This window comes from Leucoraja erinacea, chromosome 23 (genome assembly GCF_028641065.1).
Source record: "Leucoraja erinacea ecotype New England chromosome 23, Leri_hhj_1, whole genome shotgun sequence".
Taxonomy (NCBI): Eukaryota; Metazoa; Chordata; class Chondrichthyes; order Rajiformes; family Rajidae; genus Leucoraja; species Leucoraja erinaceus.
In genome coordinates this window covers 19,613,590-19,632,573 of record NC_073399.1, presented here as the reverse complement: position 1 = coordinate 19,632,573, position 18,984 = coordinate 19,613,590, and the positions used below count along the sequence as shown (strand labels likewise).

At 43.2% G+C, this 18,984-nt stretch overlaps 2 protein-coding genes across 3 annotated transcripts in view; one reads left to right on the top strand and one right to left on the bottom strand.

Annotated features, from left to right (window-relative positions):
- The window catches only part of LOC129708355 (jupiter microtubule associated homolog 2-like), a 122,061-nt gene that overhangs the window by 37,376 nt on the left and 65,701 nt on the right, over positions 1-18,984 (top strand). The window lies entirely within an intron of this gene.
- Positions 1-18,984, bottom strand: part of nup85 (nucleoporin 85) — a 45,290-nt gene that overhangs the window by 14,503 nt on the left and 11,803 nt on the right. The window contains exons 1-10 of one of the 2 annotated variants that reach the window (XM_055654037.1): positions 18,744-18,803; positions 18,648-18,702; positions 17,730-17,820; positions 12,858-13,017; positions 11,977-12,053; positions 10,215-10,258; positions 7,706-7,775; positions 6,144-6,265; positions 4,250-4,384; positions 2,911-3,033 (exon numbers count right to left, since the gene is read on the bottom strand). In XM_055654037.1, the coding sequence (XP_055510012.1) occupies positions 2,911-3,033; positions 4,250-4,384; positions 6,144-6,265; positions 7,706-7,775; positions 10,215-10,258; positions 11,977-12,053; positions 12,858-13,017; positions 17,730-17,820; positions 18,648-18,695 (870 nt within the window). In that variant the 5' untranslated portion in view covers positions 18,696-18,702; positions 18,744-18,803. Of the gene's footprint in view, positions 1-2,910; positions 3,034-4,249; positions 4,385-6,143; positions 6,266-7,705; positions 7,776-10,214; positions 10,259-11,976; positions 12,054-12,857; positions 13,018-17,729; positions 17,821-18,647; positions 18,703-18,743; positions 18,804-18,984 lie in introns of those variants that run through there. The other variant, XM_055654038.1, reaches the window with a different exon arrangement.

Below are 18,984 nucleotides of genomic sequence, written 5' to 3'. Positions count from 1 at the left end.
GGTGCCAATTCAGTATCTGATCCATGAATGGAATGACAGATCCATAAAAGGTTAAAATAAAATTAAAGCCACTAAACTACAGGAGCTGGAGGTCTAAACTTAAAGCAGCAAATGCTGGAAACTCTCAGATCAGACACCATCTGTGCAGAGAGAAACAAATTTACCATTTCAGGTCAAAAACACCAGAATTAGGAGAGAAAACAAGCTCCTTTTAAATTACAAAGAGGGTGAGGGAAGACTGGATTTGTTATTAGGATGAGGTCAGCAATGTCATGGGATAAACTAGCTGATTGGTTAATGAACAGTAATAGAGCTATACAGCACGGAAACAATCCACGCCGGCCGAGTTGCCTAACGAAGCTAACCCCACTTGTCCGCTCCCGACTAATATCTCACCAAATCTTTCCTATCCATGTACCTGTCCATGTTCTATTTAAATGTCGTAATTATAATCACCACTACCACTTCCTCTGGCAGCTCAATCTATCTACACACCACCCTCTGTGAAAGACTACCCTTCATGTCCTTTTAAATCTACACCCTCTCACCTTAAACTATATGCTTTAGTTTTAGACTCCTCTAACAGGGGAAAATACACTTTTTCTAAGCCCTTCACACAGTTTTAAAAATCAAAGCAAAGATCCAGCCTATCCAACCTCTCCTTATAACTCAAATCCTCCCGATCTGTTAATATCCCAGTAAATCTTTTTTGTACCCTTACCAGTTGAATGACATCCTTCCTATAGCAGGGCAAGCAATACTGTACATAGTACCTTAAATGTCTTGAATAGCTAACATGACCTGACATCCCAACTCCTGTACTCAATACCCAGACCAATGAAAGCAAACATGCTAAACCATCTCCTGCCATCACCTCTTTTAGGGCAATATGCACACATAGGTCGTTCTGTTCTACAACATACAAGCAGTGCTGGCTCGAAGGCAGAATGGCCTACTCCTGCACTTATTTTTTTATTACCCGGGTCCCCACCATTTACACTGCGTCTTGCCAAAATGCAACACTCCGCATTTATCTGAATTAAAACTTCATCCGACATTCCTCGACCCAGTTGATCAAGTTCCCATTGTAATCACAGATAACTTTCTTCACTGTCCACTATACCACCAATTTTAGTGCCATCTGCAAACTGAGGGTGGGTGACATTGTATCATTATTTAAGAATGGCAAGGAAAGGCAAGTGAGGTACAACAAACCGGTGAGCCTGTCATCCATGGTGACATTGTCTATCATGATATTAACAGGTCATTTGAAAAGGTTTCACATGGCAAGTTCTGGAAGGTTAGGTTGCATGGAAACCAAGGCGAACTAGCAAACTGGATTCAAAATTGGCTTGAAGGAAAGAGTCAAAGGGTGTGGAGGGCTGTTTTTCTGAATGGAGGCCAGTGATTAGTGGAGTGCTGCAGGGTTCAGTGCTGGGCCCACTGTTGTTTGTTACCTATATTAACAATTTGGATGACAACGTAGTTGACCTTGTTAATAAACTTGCAGATGACACCAGAATTGATGGTATAGTCTGTGAGGAAGGATATCCAAGTTTACAACAGGATTTAAATCAATTGAGATGTTGGGTCAATAAAAGGCAAATGGAATTTACTTCTAACAAGTGTGAGGCGTTGTGCTGTGGTACATCAAACCTCGGCAGGTCCTACACAGTAAAATGTGGAACTCTAGAGAGAACAGAGAGATCTGGGAATGCAGATGCATGGTTCACTGAAAATGGCGAGTCAGGTGAACAGGACGATTTAGCACATTTGCCTTCTTTGAGAAGGGTATAGATTACATCACGATGCAGCTGTACGTCATTGGTGAGACCACACTTGATGTACAGTGTGCTGTCCTGGTAAGGTCCCTCAGCTATACGAAGGATGTCATTAAGTTAGAAAGGTTACAGATGAGATTCGCCAGGATGTTATTTGGGCAAAGCACAAAATGCTGGAGAAAAGCTGCGGATCAAGCAGCTTCTCTGGAAAACATGGATAGGTGACGTTTCGGGTCAGGATCATTCTTCAAGTTTGTTATTTATAAGTATTAATTGGGCACTTATAAATGCCCAATATAGGGAGAGGCTGGAAAGGTTGCAAAGAAGATTTACAAGGCTGTTGCCAGGACTCGAGGGCCTGAGCTATAAGGAGAGGTTGAGCAGGCTCGGATTGTATTCCTTGGAGCACACAAGGATGAGGGGTGATCTTATAGATGTGTACAAAATCAAACAGATCGGGTAAATGCACAGTATTTTGCCCAGAGTTGTGGACTCAAGAAAGACATGGGTTTAAGGTAAATGCACAGTATTTTGCCCAGAGTTGTGGACTCAAGAAAGACATGGGTTTAAGGTGAGGGGAGAAAAGATTTAATAGGAACTTGAGGGGTAACTTTTTATTTTGCACAAAGGGTGGTGGGTATCTGGAATGAGCTGCCGAAGGAGGTAGTTGCGGCTGGTACTATCGTTGTATATTTAAGAGACATTTGGACAGGTATATGGATAGAATAGGTTTAGAGGGTTATGGGGCGGGAGGGTGAGACTAGTGTATGGTCAGCGTGGGTAACTTGGGCCAAAAGGCCTGGTTCCATGATGTACGATCGGGGGAGCGAGCAATGCGCAATTGACTATGATTTGACAAGGTCGCCATGCGGCAAGCTCTGGAGCGCTGTGGCCGCCTTCTTCCAACATTCGCATCCTGGGGGCACCATGTGTGACAAGTGCTCCAAATCCACAGCCTGGTGGCCTTGTTCCGTGACCAACATGACCTTGCGCTTTAGTCTGCAAGAAAATCCAGGAAGAGTAGATTTTCGTTGACTTTCTTAATACTGTTGAGAGTGACATTCGGTCTGAACCCTGTACCAGTTCAGTATATGGTTCCATCAGACACACCAACTGTGTTCTTCCTTACCTGGCAGATCAGCAACATATGTTTATTGGATGCGAAGATTCCCTCTCTCAGGCATCGATGGCACTCTTCCTGCCAATGACGCCATTTCAACTCAAACTCAGTCAAGTTCTGATTACTGCCAGGCTAAAGAGGGGGAAGAAAGATACTTTTTTTGTTTAAAAGCACAAGAATGAAACATTTCAGATGAAATTTAACACGTGCTTAAGGAGCACCACTGCCTTTTGACTCAGCAACATACTATTTGTTGGTAAAAAAACAAACACGGCAGATGCTCAAAATTGAAACAAAATGACAATGGAGATGCTTGTGGAATGAAGCAGAAATTAATTTTTCAGGTCCAAAACCTTCACCAGAGGTGATAGTTCAGGATAACCCCAGTGAAAGGTCATCTCCCTAAATCTGTTTATCTATCTCCACAGATATTACCTGACCTTTTTAGTATCTCCAAATGTGTTGGGAGGTTTTTAAACAATATTCTGGTATCAGTTCCCATATTCAGACAATGATTATGCTACCAGTGGAGTTGCAAGACTAGGAAATGTTGAGAGATATATCCAAACCATTCACAGTTGATGCATATCACAAACAATATCCAGAATATCCAAAGCTACCAAAACCAGCCAACCAGTATTTAGAGTCATAGAGCACAGAAACAGGCCGTTCAGCCCAACTTGCCTATGCCAACCATGATGCCCATCTACAGTAGTCCAACCTGCCCGCTTTGGGCCCCTATCCCCCTCAAACCTTTCCTATCCATATACCCGTCCAAATGGAACCAAAATGTAGAAAAATGGCCTTTATTAAAATCTGACAATGTGCACTTTAACCACATGTGATTTTTTCTATTACAAATGTCAAAATGTGAAGTACAAAGGCAAATAAATAAATGGTGGGTCTTTGTCCCAAACATCATGGAGGGCACCGTAGCTCTTAGGACTAACGGAAGTAAGGGATTTGAGGAGAATCCAGGAACGGGTTACTGAGTTTAGATGATCAGGTATGATCATATTGAATGGCGGTGCTGGCTCGAAGGGCCGAATGGCCCACTCCTGCACCTACTTTCTATGTTAGGTATAAGGGTAACAGGATAGCAGATGAGAAAGCTGTAACACTGATAGCTTGCATGTGATTATTGTTTAAGTGCCAAAACAAATTATACCAGACAGAAACTATAGCTGCAGAAACATTTCAGCAAGGAGCCACCATCTTAAGGAAGGAGGAAAACTGGCAAATCACAACCACTTGCATGGGATAAGAAATGATTCTTGCAGTTCTACCGAGAGCAAACGAATAATGCCACAAGGTCAAAAGGAAGGAAATTATCCACTTTTGAACTTACCACGAACATGGGCATTTTCCTCATTAGATCAGACATGCATTTGTACATGGAACTGGCAGCAGGATCAAGCAAGGCCTTCTTTGCCAGCATCTGTCGAGCCTCTGCCATTCGGCTTTGGAGTACGTAGCCAGTAATCTGGAAACAAAGGCATTTCTTAGGATGGGTCTCAAACCCCTCCACACAACCCACTCCCTGCTAACAGTTCAGTTCCCTTTCCTTTTCAGATAAGGATACCAGTAACTAGCAGTCTACCTGCAATTAATAATACAGAAATGTTCTATCTAAAATTCACAACAGCACTCCCATCAAGCTTATGACACACAGCTCAAGACGAGCAAATGCACTTTGTCAAATAGCTACTCATGCAGTAGAAGAACCCGACCATATCAATCATATTTCCAATGCAGGACCAGTGCTTCCAATTGCCATAGCCGGCCCAATCACTTGAACACCCACTTTCCAGTCCAGTCCAGAACACAACAAACAAGAAACAGAAGAGTATGCCATTTGGTCCTCACATCTTTTTACATGACTGGGATTGATTTTGTACCTCACCACTAACCTCATCTCCCCAAATACCATTAATATCCACAAATCTATCAATCACAGATGTTCGTCCAAGGAGCAACCACTGACCCTTGGGGTAGAGAATTCCAATAATTTACAACCTTCACTTTGAAGAACTATCTTCTCAGCTGTGTTGAAGGGCTGAGCACTTACTTTGGGAGTCTGGTTACTGGATCTACACATCCCAGCCAGGGGACATACTTGGATGCAAGTTGCAAACACCCGAAGCCCCAGAACCCATTCACTGCTACACCCACTAATCACAGCTTCACAACCCAAGAATGACCCATTTATTCCTGCTCAGTTTTATGTCTGTTAACCAATCCTCAATACCATGCCACTAGTTTTGTTTAATAACCACCTCTGTGGCACTCAGTTGTAGGCCTTCTGATGGTCTAAGCACGCCAGTAGCATCCTTACTTACCAACTTTTAGTTTTTAGTTTTAGAGATGCCCTTCAGCACACCCGAGTCCTTGCTGACCAGCGATCACTCTTACACTAGGTCTATCCTACACATTAGGGACAATTTACAGAAGCCAATTAACTTACAAACCTGTGCGTCTTTAGAATGTAGGAGGAAACCAGTGCACCCGAAGAAAACCACATGGTCACACGGACAACCTGAAAATTCCATACAGACAGCATCCATAGTCCGGATTGAACCCGGTTCTCTAGCACTGTAAGGCAGCAACTCTACCGCCAAATGTGCCGCCGCAAGTTACAACCTCCAAACATGGCAACAGATTTGTCAAATTACATTTCATCTTTCCTTTGAATAGTGGGGTACCGATGCTGCCGACCAATCTATGGTGGACCCATTCTAGAACCAATGCATCTGTGAAAGATCACATGATAGAAATATTGCACTTATTATCTCCTCAGCCATCTCTTCCAAAACGTTTGGTTACAGGTCATCTGACCGTGTGGAATGTTTGAGTTGTATTCCCAATAATGTCGCCATTCTTTTAACAAATTGCAAATTACTTCAGCTCCTGATTCACTCTAGATGTGTTCTTGCATATTTCAGGGAGGATTGCCATCTCTTCTTTCATGAAGCCAGACAAAAAATGTTCAATTCCTTGCCATTTTCATATTCTTAGATTAGAAGGTTTGCTCTTTCTTTACCAACCCATCCCCCTCTCCCTCTCCCTCTCCCCCCGCCTACCCACAATCCCACCCCACAACACTCCTAATCAGAATACACCGCCGTTGGCCTGGTGCGATCCTTGCTGCCCAATCACTTAACAATTGTGGGAATTCCATCTTCAGAACCACTGGCCCATCTACTATCGCATCCACCGAGTTCACATGGTGAGACGTCACTTACCACATTCCAGTAGTACAGGTGTTGTGTGGGCTCTTCTGTGGCCATGAGCTGTTCAGCCATAGCATCCACTTGACAGATGTGCACTCTGACCCAGTCCAGAAGTAGTCCGATGAGAGAACCAGCTGAAACCAGACATTACTACCTTAGTGTTCAGCAGATTATAACCTCTTGCTGCAATGAGAGTTTAGCTTTTAGCCTCTTTTGACATTTCTATAAATATTTCCAAGCCTCACTCCTATGGACAACAGATCTGTTAAACTAAACTTCTTCTTTCCTTTGAATAGTGCGGCAGAGATCGCAGTGGTTTATTGCCATCACAAAGTTAAACTTGCCTTTGGCCAACATTCATGCCCTACCATCACACAGCAAAGGGCAGCAGTCACTTGGGCGATGGCTTCTCTAATGTAGACTCCTACAATGCAGTCTCCTCTACATAGGAGAAATCCAACAGTTGATCCCCAGACAAGAGATTAAAGATGCTGGAATCTGGAGCAACAACCAATCTGCTAGATGAATGAATGATGTTTCAGGATCCTGATGCAGGGCCTCAACCAAAAATGTTGACATTCTTTCACCCCAAACAAACGCTGCTTCACCCGCTGAATTCCTCTGGCAGATTGTTTGTTGTTACGGATTGGATAATCAGATATTGCTTACAAATTTAATTCACAATCTTATTCTTATCTGACATGTCTGTCTACAGTCTCCTCCACTGCCATAGTGAAACCCATTATAAACTAGAAGTACGGCATCAGTCGTTCCTCCAGGCACTTTGTCACCTCCTGGAATGAGCAAAACTTTCTAACTTCAGATAAACTGCTCTCTCATTGTTTCCCATTGTCTTATTCCCCATTCTCACATTTTTTCTACAAAGTCCCTAACGGTCAGTACTCATGCACCTCATCACCTGCTCTGTCTTAGCTGTAAGGCAGCAACTCTACCACTGTGCCACGGCGCTGCGCCTTGTTGTGAACCAAAATCACTTCATCCGGTTCAAACATCTAATCCCATACAACTGCAGACACCAGAAAATGTCCAAGAAGCTGCCAGCTTCTCGTAAATCTCAACGAGTCCAATGACATTCCAACAGGAAAGGAACCTGCCACTCACCTCTTACCTTGCTCTCTTGAAGTTATAAAATCGTGGGGTCGTCCCATTCTAGAAACTAAAGCACCCCAGTGCAGTACTGAAGCACTGTTGTTTGGGACACCGAAGATCCCATGTAACTATTTCAAACAAATGAGTTATCTCTCGTGTGCTGGCTGACACAGGTCCCCAAATTAATATTAGTACCAGCACATTAGATGCAATGATACACCACCACAAAACTACTGAACTGGCCATAAGGCACTTTGGGGACAGAGGTTGTGATAGCCACTTGATGAATGCAACTCTCTTACTGACCAAGACTGGCATAAACTCATCTCGTTCCCACAATATAAATTAATTGCTCATAAGAAATCATTAATATCACACATACTCTTAAGGCCAACGCAAAGAAAAATGTGAACAGAACGAAAATTGTAAACTGAACAGTAACACATGCAGCATCCCAAACTCACCTTGAGCTGCCTCGACATATAAAATCTCGCACAAGTTCCAGATCAGTTCTACTGCCGACAGAATCGAAACCTGCCATTGAAAGGATCATCACACTGTTATCTACCATCAACAAAGTCTAAACATAGTTCAAAAAACAAGGAAGACACAGAGTGCTGGAGTAGCTCAGCAGATCAGGCAGCATATCAGACAACATGAGTAGGTGACGTTTCAGGTCGGGATCCTTCTTAAGACTGATTGTAGGGGGATGGGGGTAAGAAAGATAGAAAGGAGGAGGGGCAGGACAAAGCCTGGCAGGTTATTGGCCTACAACGGCAGTTATTTGATAGGCATATGGTTGGACAGAGGCAAAAAACATAAAGACAGAAGACCTAAGCAGTCCCTCAAGGTACACATGCATCTCCTCGAACTTCATCTACTTCATCCGGTATTCCGATGTGGCTTCCTGTACACCAGCAAGATCGTTTTGCAGAACATGGCTGTTACCCATGAAACTCCCCTTCCCATTCCAATACTGACCTTGATATTCTGGGTCTCCTCCCACATCTTGTATTCTGCTTGGATAGCATATAACCCAACAATATAAACATTCAATTCTTCAATTTTAGTTAACTACTACATAACCCTCCCCTCTTGCCACATTCTCCCTTTCACCTACATTCCGTCATCTAGTTTCATAATTTGCAACTCTTCAATTCTTTTGTCTCATACCTTGTCTTTTCATCTCGAGCCTTTGACCAACCATCTACCTATCAAATAATTTTCCCCACCTCAGTTGGCCTAAATGGAGGATTCACAGCATGGCGATTTGCTGAGATCTTAAATAAATACATCTGTATTTACAAAGGAGGGATGTTGAAGGTAGAAAATTTGGGAACGGGTCAAGGGGGTGGTACATGGATAATCTGGAGCAGGTCCGTATTAAGGAGATGCATGTCATGGGATGCATTAGGGTTGCTAAATCTCCAGGGCCAAATGAGATTTATCCCAGGTTCCTGCGGGAGGCAAGGGATGAGATAGCAGAGGCCCTGATGAATATAGAAACATAGAAAATAGGTGCAGTAGGCTATTCGGCCCTTCGAGCCAGCACCTCCATTCAATATGATCATGGCGGATCATCCTAATTCAGTACCCCGTTCCTGCTTTCTCCCCATATCCCTTGATTGTGTTAGCCCTAAGAGCTACTGTATAACTAACTCTCTCTTAAAAACATCCAGTGAATTGGCCTCCACTGCCTTCTGTGTCAGAGAATCCCACAGATTCACAACTCTCTGGGTGAAAATGTTTTCCTCATCTCAGTCCTAAATGGCCTACCTCTTATTGTTAAACTATGACCCCTGGTTCTGGACTCCCCAACATCAGGAACATTTTTCCTGCATACTTTTTGTGTCTTTGTTTGCCAGAGAGGAGGAGCCAGACGCCTTGTAAGATAGCTTGTGTTCCTCCTTTATCTAAGAAGGGCAGCAGGAATAAGACAGTTAACTATAGTTCAATGTACTTTATTTTTGGAGAAAAGGGTAGGATTTATGTACATTTTGAAAGGCAGTGAATTATCAGATATATGTTTGGGAGAGAACCTGTCTTAATAGTCATCCCTCAGTCAAAATTGCTAAAATTATTACCTGATCAACAGGATAAGACCATTTGTGGAAGCTGCCCCACAACCTAATCATAACAATAACTACTTCACTAGGTACTCTAGGACCAGGACATCCCAAGACTGTGAACATAACTGTACAAATGCATAGCTTGTTGGCTGGGAAATGGCAGCTATACTTGTGCTTAAGCCAAGCTGCCACTGTGCAGGGAGTATTGTGGGGGCAAAAGTAGAGGAAGATTTACGCCAAATCTTAACTGGTACTGCACCTGTGCTAAAGCATTTTATTTGAACAAAATTGTTATGCTAACTACAGATATTAAGGAAAATATTTTAATGGTTGTCTGTTTTGCTGGCAAATGTACACCATACTGGTTTGTATATTCTTATCAAATTTGTTCACGAAACAGCTGGATAGTTGAGACAAAACTTCCCTGAAGATGCAAGACTTAACATGTAATTGATTAAAAAATCAATGTACTCAGCAGCTAGCAAATTTTTCGCGTGCGTGTGTGTGTGTAGACTTAGGGGCCAATGTACATCTATTCACAAACATAGGAATGGCAATCCATCAATAGTTCAATTGCCCATCTTCAATGATAACACCCCTCATCATACTTAATAAAGACCAACATAAGACACTAACAATCTCTCAGTCCCCATAAAATAGGAATTCAGCACATAAAGAAAAAGGAGAAAAGGCCTCTCCCAAAGTACAGAACCACAGAGCCTGAATTTTCTACATGCCCTGTAGCATTAAGGAGAGGCATACGTCAACAATGATCACATCATTTTGAAGATTACCCATCTGTATTCCTCATAACAGGACAGAGGAACAGAATGCATCCAATAAATCTCCTGCTTAAACTAACGGAATATATACACATTTATACAGGACTTAAATATAAACATACCTGATCTTCAAACTCCATTGACAAGTTTTGATCACGAGAATAAACTGGGAAAATAAAAATAAATATTTCTTGCAGATACTTCAAGAATGCAAAACACAAAGAGTAGAGAGGGCAGGTTAGTGAGGATGAAGTACAATGGAAATGCATGACTGGATACAGAAAGGAAATGCCACAATTAAAGTAAAAGCATGGAAACTGTAGACCAGTCGGCCTAATATCTGTGGTAAGTTACTGGAGAGGATTACGTGGGATAAATTATATATTCATTCGTATAGACGCTGATTAGGGATTGCACGTAGGGGGTAAGGACTCATAAACCTGATTGAGTTTTTGAAAGAACTATGAAGGTTGACGAGGGCAAGGCTGTAGACATTGTCCACATGGACTTCAGCAAGGCCTTTGATAAGGTTCTGCTTGGTAGGCTGCTCTGGAAGGTTGAATTGCATCGGATCCAGGGAGAACTGGCTGGCTGGATACACAATTGGCTTCAGGGAAGGAAGCAGATGGTGGTGGTGGAAGGTTTTTTATCAGACTGGTAGCCTGTGACTAAAGGTGCGCCACAGGGATCGGCGCTGGGCCCCTTGCAGTTTGTGGTTTAGAGCAACGATTTGGATGAGAAGATACAAGGCATAATTAGTAAGTTTGCAGAGGACACTAAAATGGCAATATCATCAATAGTGAAGATGGTTATCAAAACTTACAGCAGGATCTTGGTCAGATGGGCAAATAGGCTGAGGGAGTTTAATGCAGATAAGTACAGCAAAATGATCTCGGAGTACAGGTTCATAGTTCCTTGAAAGTGGCATCACAGGTAGATAGGGTGGTAAAGACAGCTGTTGGTACATGGCCTTTATCAGTCAGGTTATATTGAGTATACAAGTTCTGAAGAAGGGTCTCGAACCGAAACGACACCAATTGCTTCTCTCCAAAGATGTTGCCCGTCGCGCTGAGTTACTCCAGCATTTTGTGTCTATCTTCAAATTATATTACACTTGTACAAGACATTGGTGAAGCCGCATTTCGGGGAATTGTGTTCAGTTTTGGTCACCCTGCTATAGGAAGGTTGTCATTAACCGGGAAAGAGTGCAGAGAAGATTCACGCAGATGTTGCCAGAATTCAAAAGCATGCACTTTTGGAGAGGTTAGGCAAGCTAGGACTTTATTCCTTGGACCACAGAAGGCCAAGAAGTGATCTTAAAGAGGTGTATAAAATCATGAAGGGAATTGCTAGGGTCTATGAACAATCTTTTACCCAGAGTAGGGGAATCAAGAATTAGAGAACATAGGTTTAAGGTGAGAGAGCAAAGATTTAATAGGAACCTGAAAGGCAGCTTTTTCACAGAGAGATATATAGAGGTGGAGTTATTGAATAAGCTGCCAGAGGCAGATACTATAACAGTATTAAAAGACATTTGCACACATACGTGGATATGAAAGGTTTGGAGGGATACGGTATGAACCAAATGTAGGCAAATAGTACTAGCCTAGATGGGGTACCTTGAGCCACATGGACAGGTTGAGCCGAAGGCCTGGTTCCATGTAGTGCGACTATGACATACTGGAAAACCAATTGTGGAAGCAGAAATAGACATTTTCAAGGTGGAACCAATTCAATCAGAGCAGGAAAAAAATGAATTGACATAGACCATTTTTCAAAGCATAGCAGGGACCAGCTCTCAGAAAACACCAACAGTTTGGAAGACTTGCATATAATTATTTTCTCTGTTACAGATTCTTCATCACATCATGACAAGCAACTTACCAGATATTGCTGTTTTATGCAGCTCCTCCAGATAAGCCCTCATCACTGAACGGTAGTTTCTGCTAATATGGATTAATCTGCAACAACAATCGCCATCCGTTACATAATGGAAATGTGTTATCCTATTCACCCACCCACCACGCGGGACATTAACCCTTGACGTCTGGTCACAGTTTTGCACAAATAAAGTATAAGCCTGCTGCTGACTGCTCACAGCATTTCATGGTCACCCAGTTCTGAGTTGCCAGAGCAGATCTCCCAATCTGAAGCTTTCCCCACTTGGAACTGTACCCTTGGAACTTTACTGAACTTTACTTGTTAGAGGCCCATCAGATGCCATGACCGCACACTTCCAGTAACGTCAAACAAACATTCAGCTTCCAAAATGTATTCATAAGTTTGTGATAACACTCTAATCAGCATAAAGACATTTGTTCAAAATGGTTAGGTTAATGACCGAGGCCGACATATCTGTGGTTACCTGGTGCCTCTCTAAAATTTTCTGACAAAAATGGAAGGCATATAAATGTCCACGCTGTGGGTGTGCTGTGTATACAGGGCTGGATTTGCACTATCCCATCATGCCATGTAGTTTTAATGTGCTTAGCTCCGAATACTACATTTTATTCCTCATGTTTCAGTTCTGGCCAACAACTGAATTATCGAGGCAATAATAAGGATTTCAGCGCATTATCAAATTGGCCTCTACTCCTGCCCATATAGTTTCACCTGGATGATTAGCCGCTACATCCAAAGCGTCAGACTACAATGTGAAGAAAAACAATTGATACCAATTTATTGCCATAAATGGACTCCCCGTCAATCAGAGATCACAGTCAGCTTCAAGAGGGGGAGAAGCCCAAAAATTAGTTTCTACTCACTGAGTTTTGTTGTTTGGGCTATCCTTCTGGGCTTTCTGAAGTGTCATGAAGATGCCATGTGACTCATTGAAAAGTTTGCTCAGAATTGTCGAGTATAAATCCTTATCTTTGAGAACAACTTGAATGGTGGTCATCTGCGATGAAGAACCAGAGGGATTTTCTGTGGTTTGACCAGAAAGAACGGCTGTGACATTCAGCTCTACATAGTGGAACACAACCCCCACAAACTGTATCACCAGATCCAGCAGCTCCTTCATTTACAATAGAATAGTTAAAACAATGGAAAGCTAGTCTCACAAGAGGCTAGTGGAAGAAAGGTGAAACTGCCATAGATATGGTAGTGCATGTCGGCACAAACAATGTCGGAAAGAAGGGGATGAATATTCTGCAGCGTGACTTTAGAGAGCTCGGAAAAATGCTGAAAAGCAGGACCTCCAGGGTTGTTATCTCCGGTTTGCTTCCAGTTCCTCGTGCTGGCGAGAGCAGGAACGGGGAAATACGGGACCTGAACGTGTGGCTGAGGAACTGGTGCACGGGGCCGGGATTTAGATTCTTAGATCACTGGGATCTGTTTTGGGGTAAGGGGGAACTGTACAAAAGGGACGGATTGCATCTTAACAGGTGTGGGACCAGCATTCTGGCAGGCAGGTTTGCCACTCGGGTGGTTTTAAACTGAATAAGGGGGGTGGGGTGTCGAATGGGATAGTGGAGGATGGAGTTAAAGGGAAAGGGTTTCTTAAATGTGTGAGCGTAGAGACAGAGGGGTGTAAAATGAGGGTAGAAGCAATAGGTAGCAAGGTGAAAAGTAAAAGTGGCAGGCAGACAAAACCAGGGCAAAAATCAAAAAGGGCCACTTTTCAACATAATTGTATAAGGGGTAAGAGTGTTGTAAAAAGAAGCCTGAAGGCTTTGTGTCTCAATGCAAGGAGCATTCGTAATAAGGTGGATGAGTTGAATGTGCAGATAGATATTAATGACTATGATATAGTTGGGATCACGGAGACATGGCTCCAGGGTGACCAAGGCTGGGAGCTGAACATCCAGGGATATTCAATATTCAGGAGGGATAGAGAGAAAGGAAAAGGAGGTGGGGTAGCATTACTGATTAGAGAGGAGATTAACGCAATGGAAAGGAAGGACATTAGTTTGGAGGATGTGGAATCGGTATGGGTAGAGCTGCGAAACACTAAGGGGCAGAAAACGCAGGTGGGTGTTGTGTACAGGCCACCTAACAGTAGTAGTGAAGTTGGAGATGGTATCAAACAGGAAATTAGAAATGGGTGCGACAAAGGCAAAACAGTTATAATGGGTGACTTCAATCTACATATAGATTGGGTGAATCAAATTGGCAGGAGTGCTGAGGAAGAGGATTTCTTGGAATGTATGCGGGATAGTTATCTAAATCAACATGTAGAGGAACCAACGAGAGACAGGCTATTTTAGACTGGGTATTGAGTAATGAGGAAGGGTTAGTTAGCAGTCTTGTTGTACGTGCCCCCTTGGGCAAGAGTGACCATAATATGGTTGAGTTCTTCATTAGGATGGAGAGTGACATTGTTAATTCAGAAACAATGGTTCTGAACTTAAAGAAAGGTAACTTTGAGGGTATGAGACGTGAATTGGCCAAGATTGACTGGCAATTAATTCTAAAAGGGTTGACGGTGGATATGCAATGGAAGACATTTAAAGACTGCATGGATGAACTACAAAAATTGTTCATCCCAGTTTGGCAAAAGAATAAATCAGGGAAGGTAGTGCATCCGTGGATAACAAGGGAAATCAGGGATAGTATCAAAGCGAAGGATGATGCGTACAAATTAGCCAGAAAAAGCAGCATACCAGAGGACTGGGAGAAATTCAGAGACCAGCAGAGAAGGACAAAGGGCTTAATTAGGAAAGGAAAAATAGATTATGAAAGAAAACTGGCAGGGAACATAAAAACTGACTGCAAAGGTTTTTATAGATATGTGAAAAGAAAGAGATTAGTTAAAACAAATGTAGGTCCCTTGCAGTCAGAAACAGGCGAGTTGATCATGGGGAACAAGGATATGGCGGACCAATTGAATAACTACTTTGGTTCCGTCTTCACTAAGGAAGACATAAATAATCTGCCGGAAATAGCAGGGGACCGCGGGTCAAAGGAGTTGGAGGAATTGAGTAAAATCCAGGTTAGTCGGGAAGTGGTGTTGGGTAAATTGAATGGATTAAAGGCCGATAAATCCCCAGGGCCAGATAGGCTGCATCCCAGAGTACTTAAGGAAGTAGCTCCAGAAATAGTGGATGCAAAGTAATAATCTTTCAAAACTCTTTAGATTCTGGAGTAGTTCCTGAGGATTGGTGGGTAGCAAACGTAACCCCACTTTTTAAGAAGGGAGGGAGAGAGAAAACGGGGAATTACAGACCAGTTAGTCTAACATCGGTATTGGGGAAACTGCTAGAGTCAGTTATTAAAGATGGGATAGCAGCACATTTGGAAAGTGGTGAAATCATTGCTCAAAGTCAGCATGGATTTACGAAAGGTAAATCATGTCTGACGAATCTTATAGAATTTTTCGAGGATGTAACTAGTAGCGTGGATAGGGGAGAACCAGTGAATGTGGTGTATCTGGACTTCCAGAAGGTTTTTGCCAAGGTCCCACATAAGAGATTAGTATACAAACTTAAAGCACACGGCATTGGGGATTCAGTATTGATGTGGATAGAGAACTGGCTGGCAAACAGGAAGCAAAGAGTAGGAGTAAATGGGTCCTTTTCACAATGGCAGGCAGTGACTAGTGGGGTACCGCAAGGCTCAGTGCTGGGACCCCAGCTATTTACAATATATATTAATGATTTGGATGAGGAAATTGAAGGCAATATCTCCAAGTTTGCGGATGACACTAAGCTGGGGGGCAGTGTTAGCTGTGAGGAGGATGCTAGGAGACTGCAAGGTGACTTGGATAGGCTGGGTGAGTGGGAAAATGTTTGGCAGATGCAGTATAATGTGCATAAATGTGAGGTTATCCATTTTGGTGGCAAAAACAGGAAAGCAGACTATTATCTAAATGGTGGCCGATTAGGAAAAGGGGAGATGCAGCGAGACCTGGGTGTCATGGTACACCAGTCATTGAAAGTAGGTGTAGCAGGCAGTGAAGAAAGCAAATGGTATGTTAGCTTTCATAGCAAAAGGATTTGAGTATAGGAGCAGGGAGGTTCTACTGCAGTTGTACAGGGTCTTGGTGAGACCACACCTGGAGTATTGCGTACAGTTTTGGTCTCCAAATCTGAGGAAGGACATTATTGCCATGGAGGGAGTGCAGAGAAGGTTCACCAGACTGATTCCTGGGATGTCAGGACTGTCTTATGAAGAAAGACTGGATAGACTTGGTTTATACTCTCTAGAATTTAGGAGATTGAGAGGGGATCTTATAGAAACTTACAAAATTCTTAAGGGGTTGGACAGGCTAGATGCAGGAAGATTGCTCCCGATGTTGGGGAAGTCCAGGACAAGGTGTCACAGCTTAAGGATAAGGGGGAAATCCTTTAAAACCAAGATGAGAAGAACTTTTTTCACACAGAGAGTGGTGAATCTCTGGAACTCTCTGCCACAGAGGGTAGTCGAGGCCAGTTCATTGGCTATATTTAAGAGGGAGTTAGATGTGGCCCTTGTGGCTAAGGGGATCAGAGGGTATGGGGAGAAGGCAGGTAAGGGATAGTGAGTTGGATGATCAGCCATGATCATATTGAATGGCGGTGCAGGCTCGAAGGGCCGAATGGCCTACTCCTGCACCTAATTTCTATGTTTCTATATCCGAGTAACATATAACACGGAACCCCTTCAGTTCATTGTCCCAGCCAACAATTAAACCTACACTAATCCCATTTTTACACTCCGTTCGTTCCCACCCACTCACCTACACACCAAAGGCAATGAACAGCAGCCAAATGACCTACTAGCTGTGTCTTTAGGATGTGGGAGGAAACCAGAGTATCTGGGGAAACCCACCTTGTCACATGAGAGCATGCAAATCCCACATAGACTGCGTGGGAGATTGGGATTGAACCCGGATTGCCAGAGCTGAGAACAACTCCAGTCACTGCACCACCTTTCCATGAAACCAAAACGATCTAAACTTAATTCCTTCTTCAAAGTCAAGCTAGGCAAATGAGACTTGCGTTCTTAGGGTCCAAGTTCAGAGTTCCCTGAAAGTGGTTACACAAGAAAGAGAGAAAGGACATATGGCATGTTTGCCTTCATCTGTGGAGGCATTGAATATAAGTATCAGGAAGTTATGTTACAGCTTTATAGGACTTTGAGAGGCCAGATTTGGAGTATTGTGAGCAGTTCTGGTCAACCCATTACAGGAAGGGGTAGAAGCTTCGGAACAGGCGAAAAGAGGTTTACCAGAATGCTGCCTGGATTTTAGGGCAATAGGTATAAAGAGAGGATGGAGAAAGATGAGACAAAGTTGAAAGAAGATTTGCGGAGCATTCTTTTAAAACAGAGAGTAGTGGGTGCCTGTCACCTGCTTCTTGGACGGTGGTGGAGGAATTTACAATAGTGGAGTTTACAGGGTTTTAGATAGGTACCTGGATATGCAGGGAATGGAGGGAAATGGACCACGTGCAGGCAGAGGAGATTAGCTTAATTTGGCATCAAGTATGTCACAAATGTTGTGGGATAAATGTCCTGTTCCTGTGCTGTGGGTGTTGGAGAACGTTGAATCTCTGTTGCGGAAAGAAGCTGAAGGCTTTAAAAATCTGCCTTCTGGAGGATGGAGGCTTTCCTGTGTTGGCATTTCCAAATGGTTGGGAACTAAACCCCAATATATCAAACATAGGTAATTTGATTTTATTAAAAAAAAGATAAATAATGCTTGTATATCACATTACCTTTCCGGTCATTTTGTGTTGGATAAACCAACATTTCTGTAGGACCCCACTCAAACCCTATGGGTCCTCTAGGATCGATTCCTGGAATGTCCTGATATCACAGAGAAGAAAGAAATTGTTTACACAGACGAAGAAACAATTTGCTAATGAAGCGTCAAAGTCATGGAAAGATACCACAGAGAAGCGAAGGAAATACGGCACATCTTGGTGCACAATACGTAACAGCATGCCATAACCTGAGAGACGGTGAATGACCAACATGCACATATATACGCACACACTAATCGACATTAACTAACACTAAGAAATTAATATTGAATTGCTAAACTTGTTATTGTGTTGTACTGCTTACAGCTGCAAGAATGTGTAGCAATCAATAAAGGGCTATAGGCCTATTGCAAGTTTATGTACAGGGACATACCTATCCATACACTGTAGACTTGTATTTATACTTATGCATTTCAAATATGTATGTCATGTTTTATACTTTGGCACTATAACAATGGGTTTTTTTATCATGCCAATAAAGTTTTTTAATTGAAAAAATTGAAATTGAATCAGGACAGGAGTCTGCTCTGACTCCAATAACCCATTTATACCAATCCTATATTAATTCCAATTCCCCAATACCTGCCAACTCCTCACTTTGACATAAGGAGCAATTTACAGGGACCAATTAACCAACGGACACGCACCCTTTTAGGATGTGGGAGGAATTTGGAGAAAACTCCAGGCGATCACAAGAGGGAGGGAAAACGCACAAACTCCACAGAAACAACACCGAGTCCCCGCGCTCCGCCTCTACACTGCCCGGACACCATCCCCTCCCCCTCCCCCTCCCTCCTCCCTAGGCACTTCCCCGGTCCATCTCCTCCAGCCCCTCGCTTCCTACCCCCAGTGCCATCGCCTCCCTCTCACCGTGACTTGGAACCCGCTCTCGTCCTCCATCTCCAGCTCCATCTCCATCCCGCGCAAAGATCTTATATCTTCGCTCTAAGATCTTTGATCCCGCGCTCCTGCCCGCTCCGGCGCCCTGCAGCTACGCATTGGCGTCATCCAGGAGCGACACTGAAAGAAAGGGCGGGCCGGCCCAAAGATCTTAGAGCGATATAAGATCTTTGGGCCACCGGCGCAGATTGGTCTCAGCGATCTCTTTGCCCGAAACGTCACCCATTCCTCATCTCCAGAGATGCTGCCTGTCCCGCTGGGTTACTCCAACATTTTGTATCTATCTTTGGTATCATTCAAACTTCCT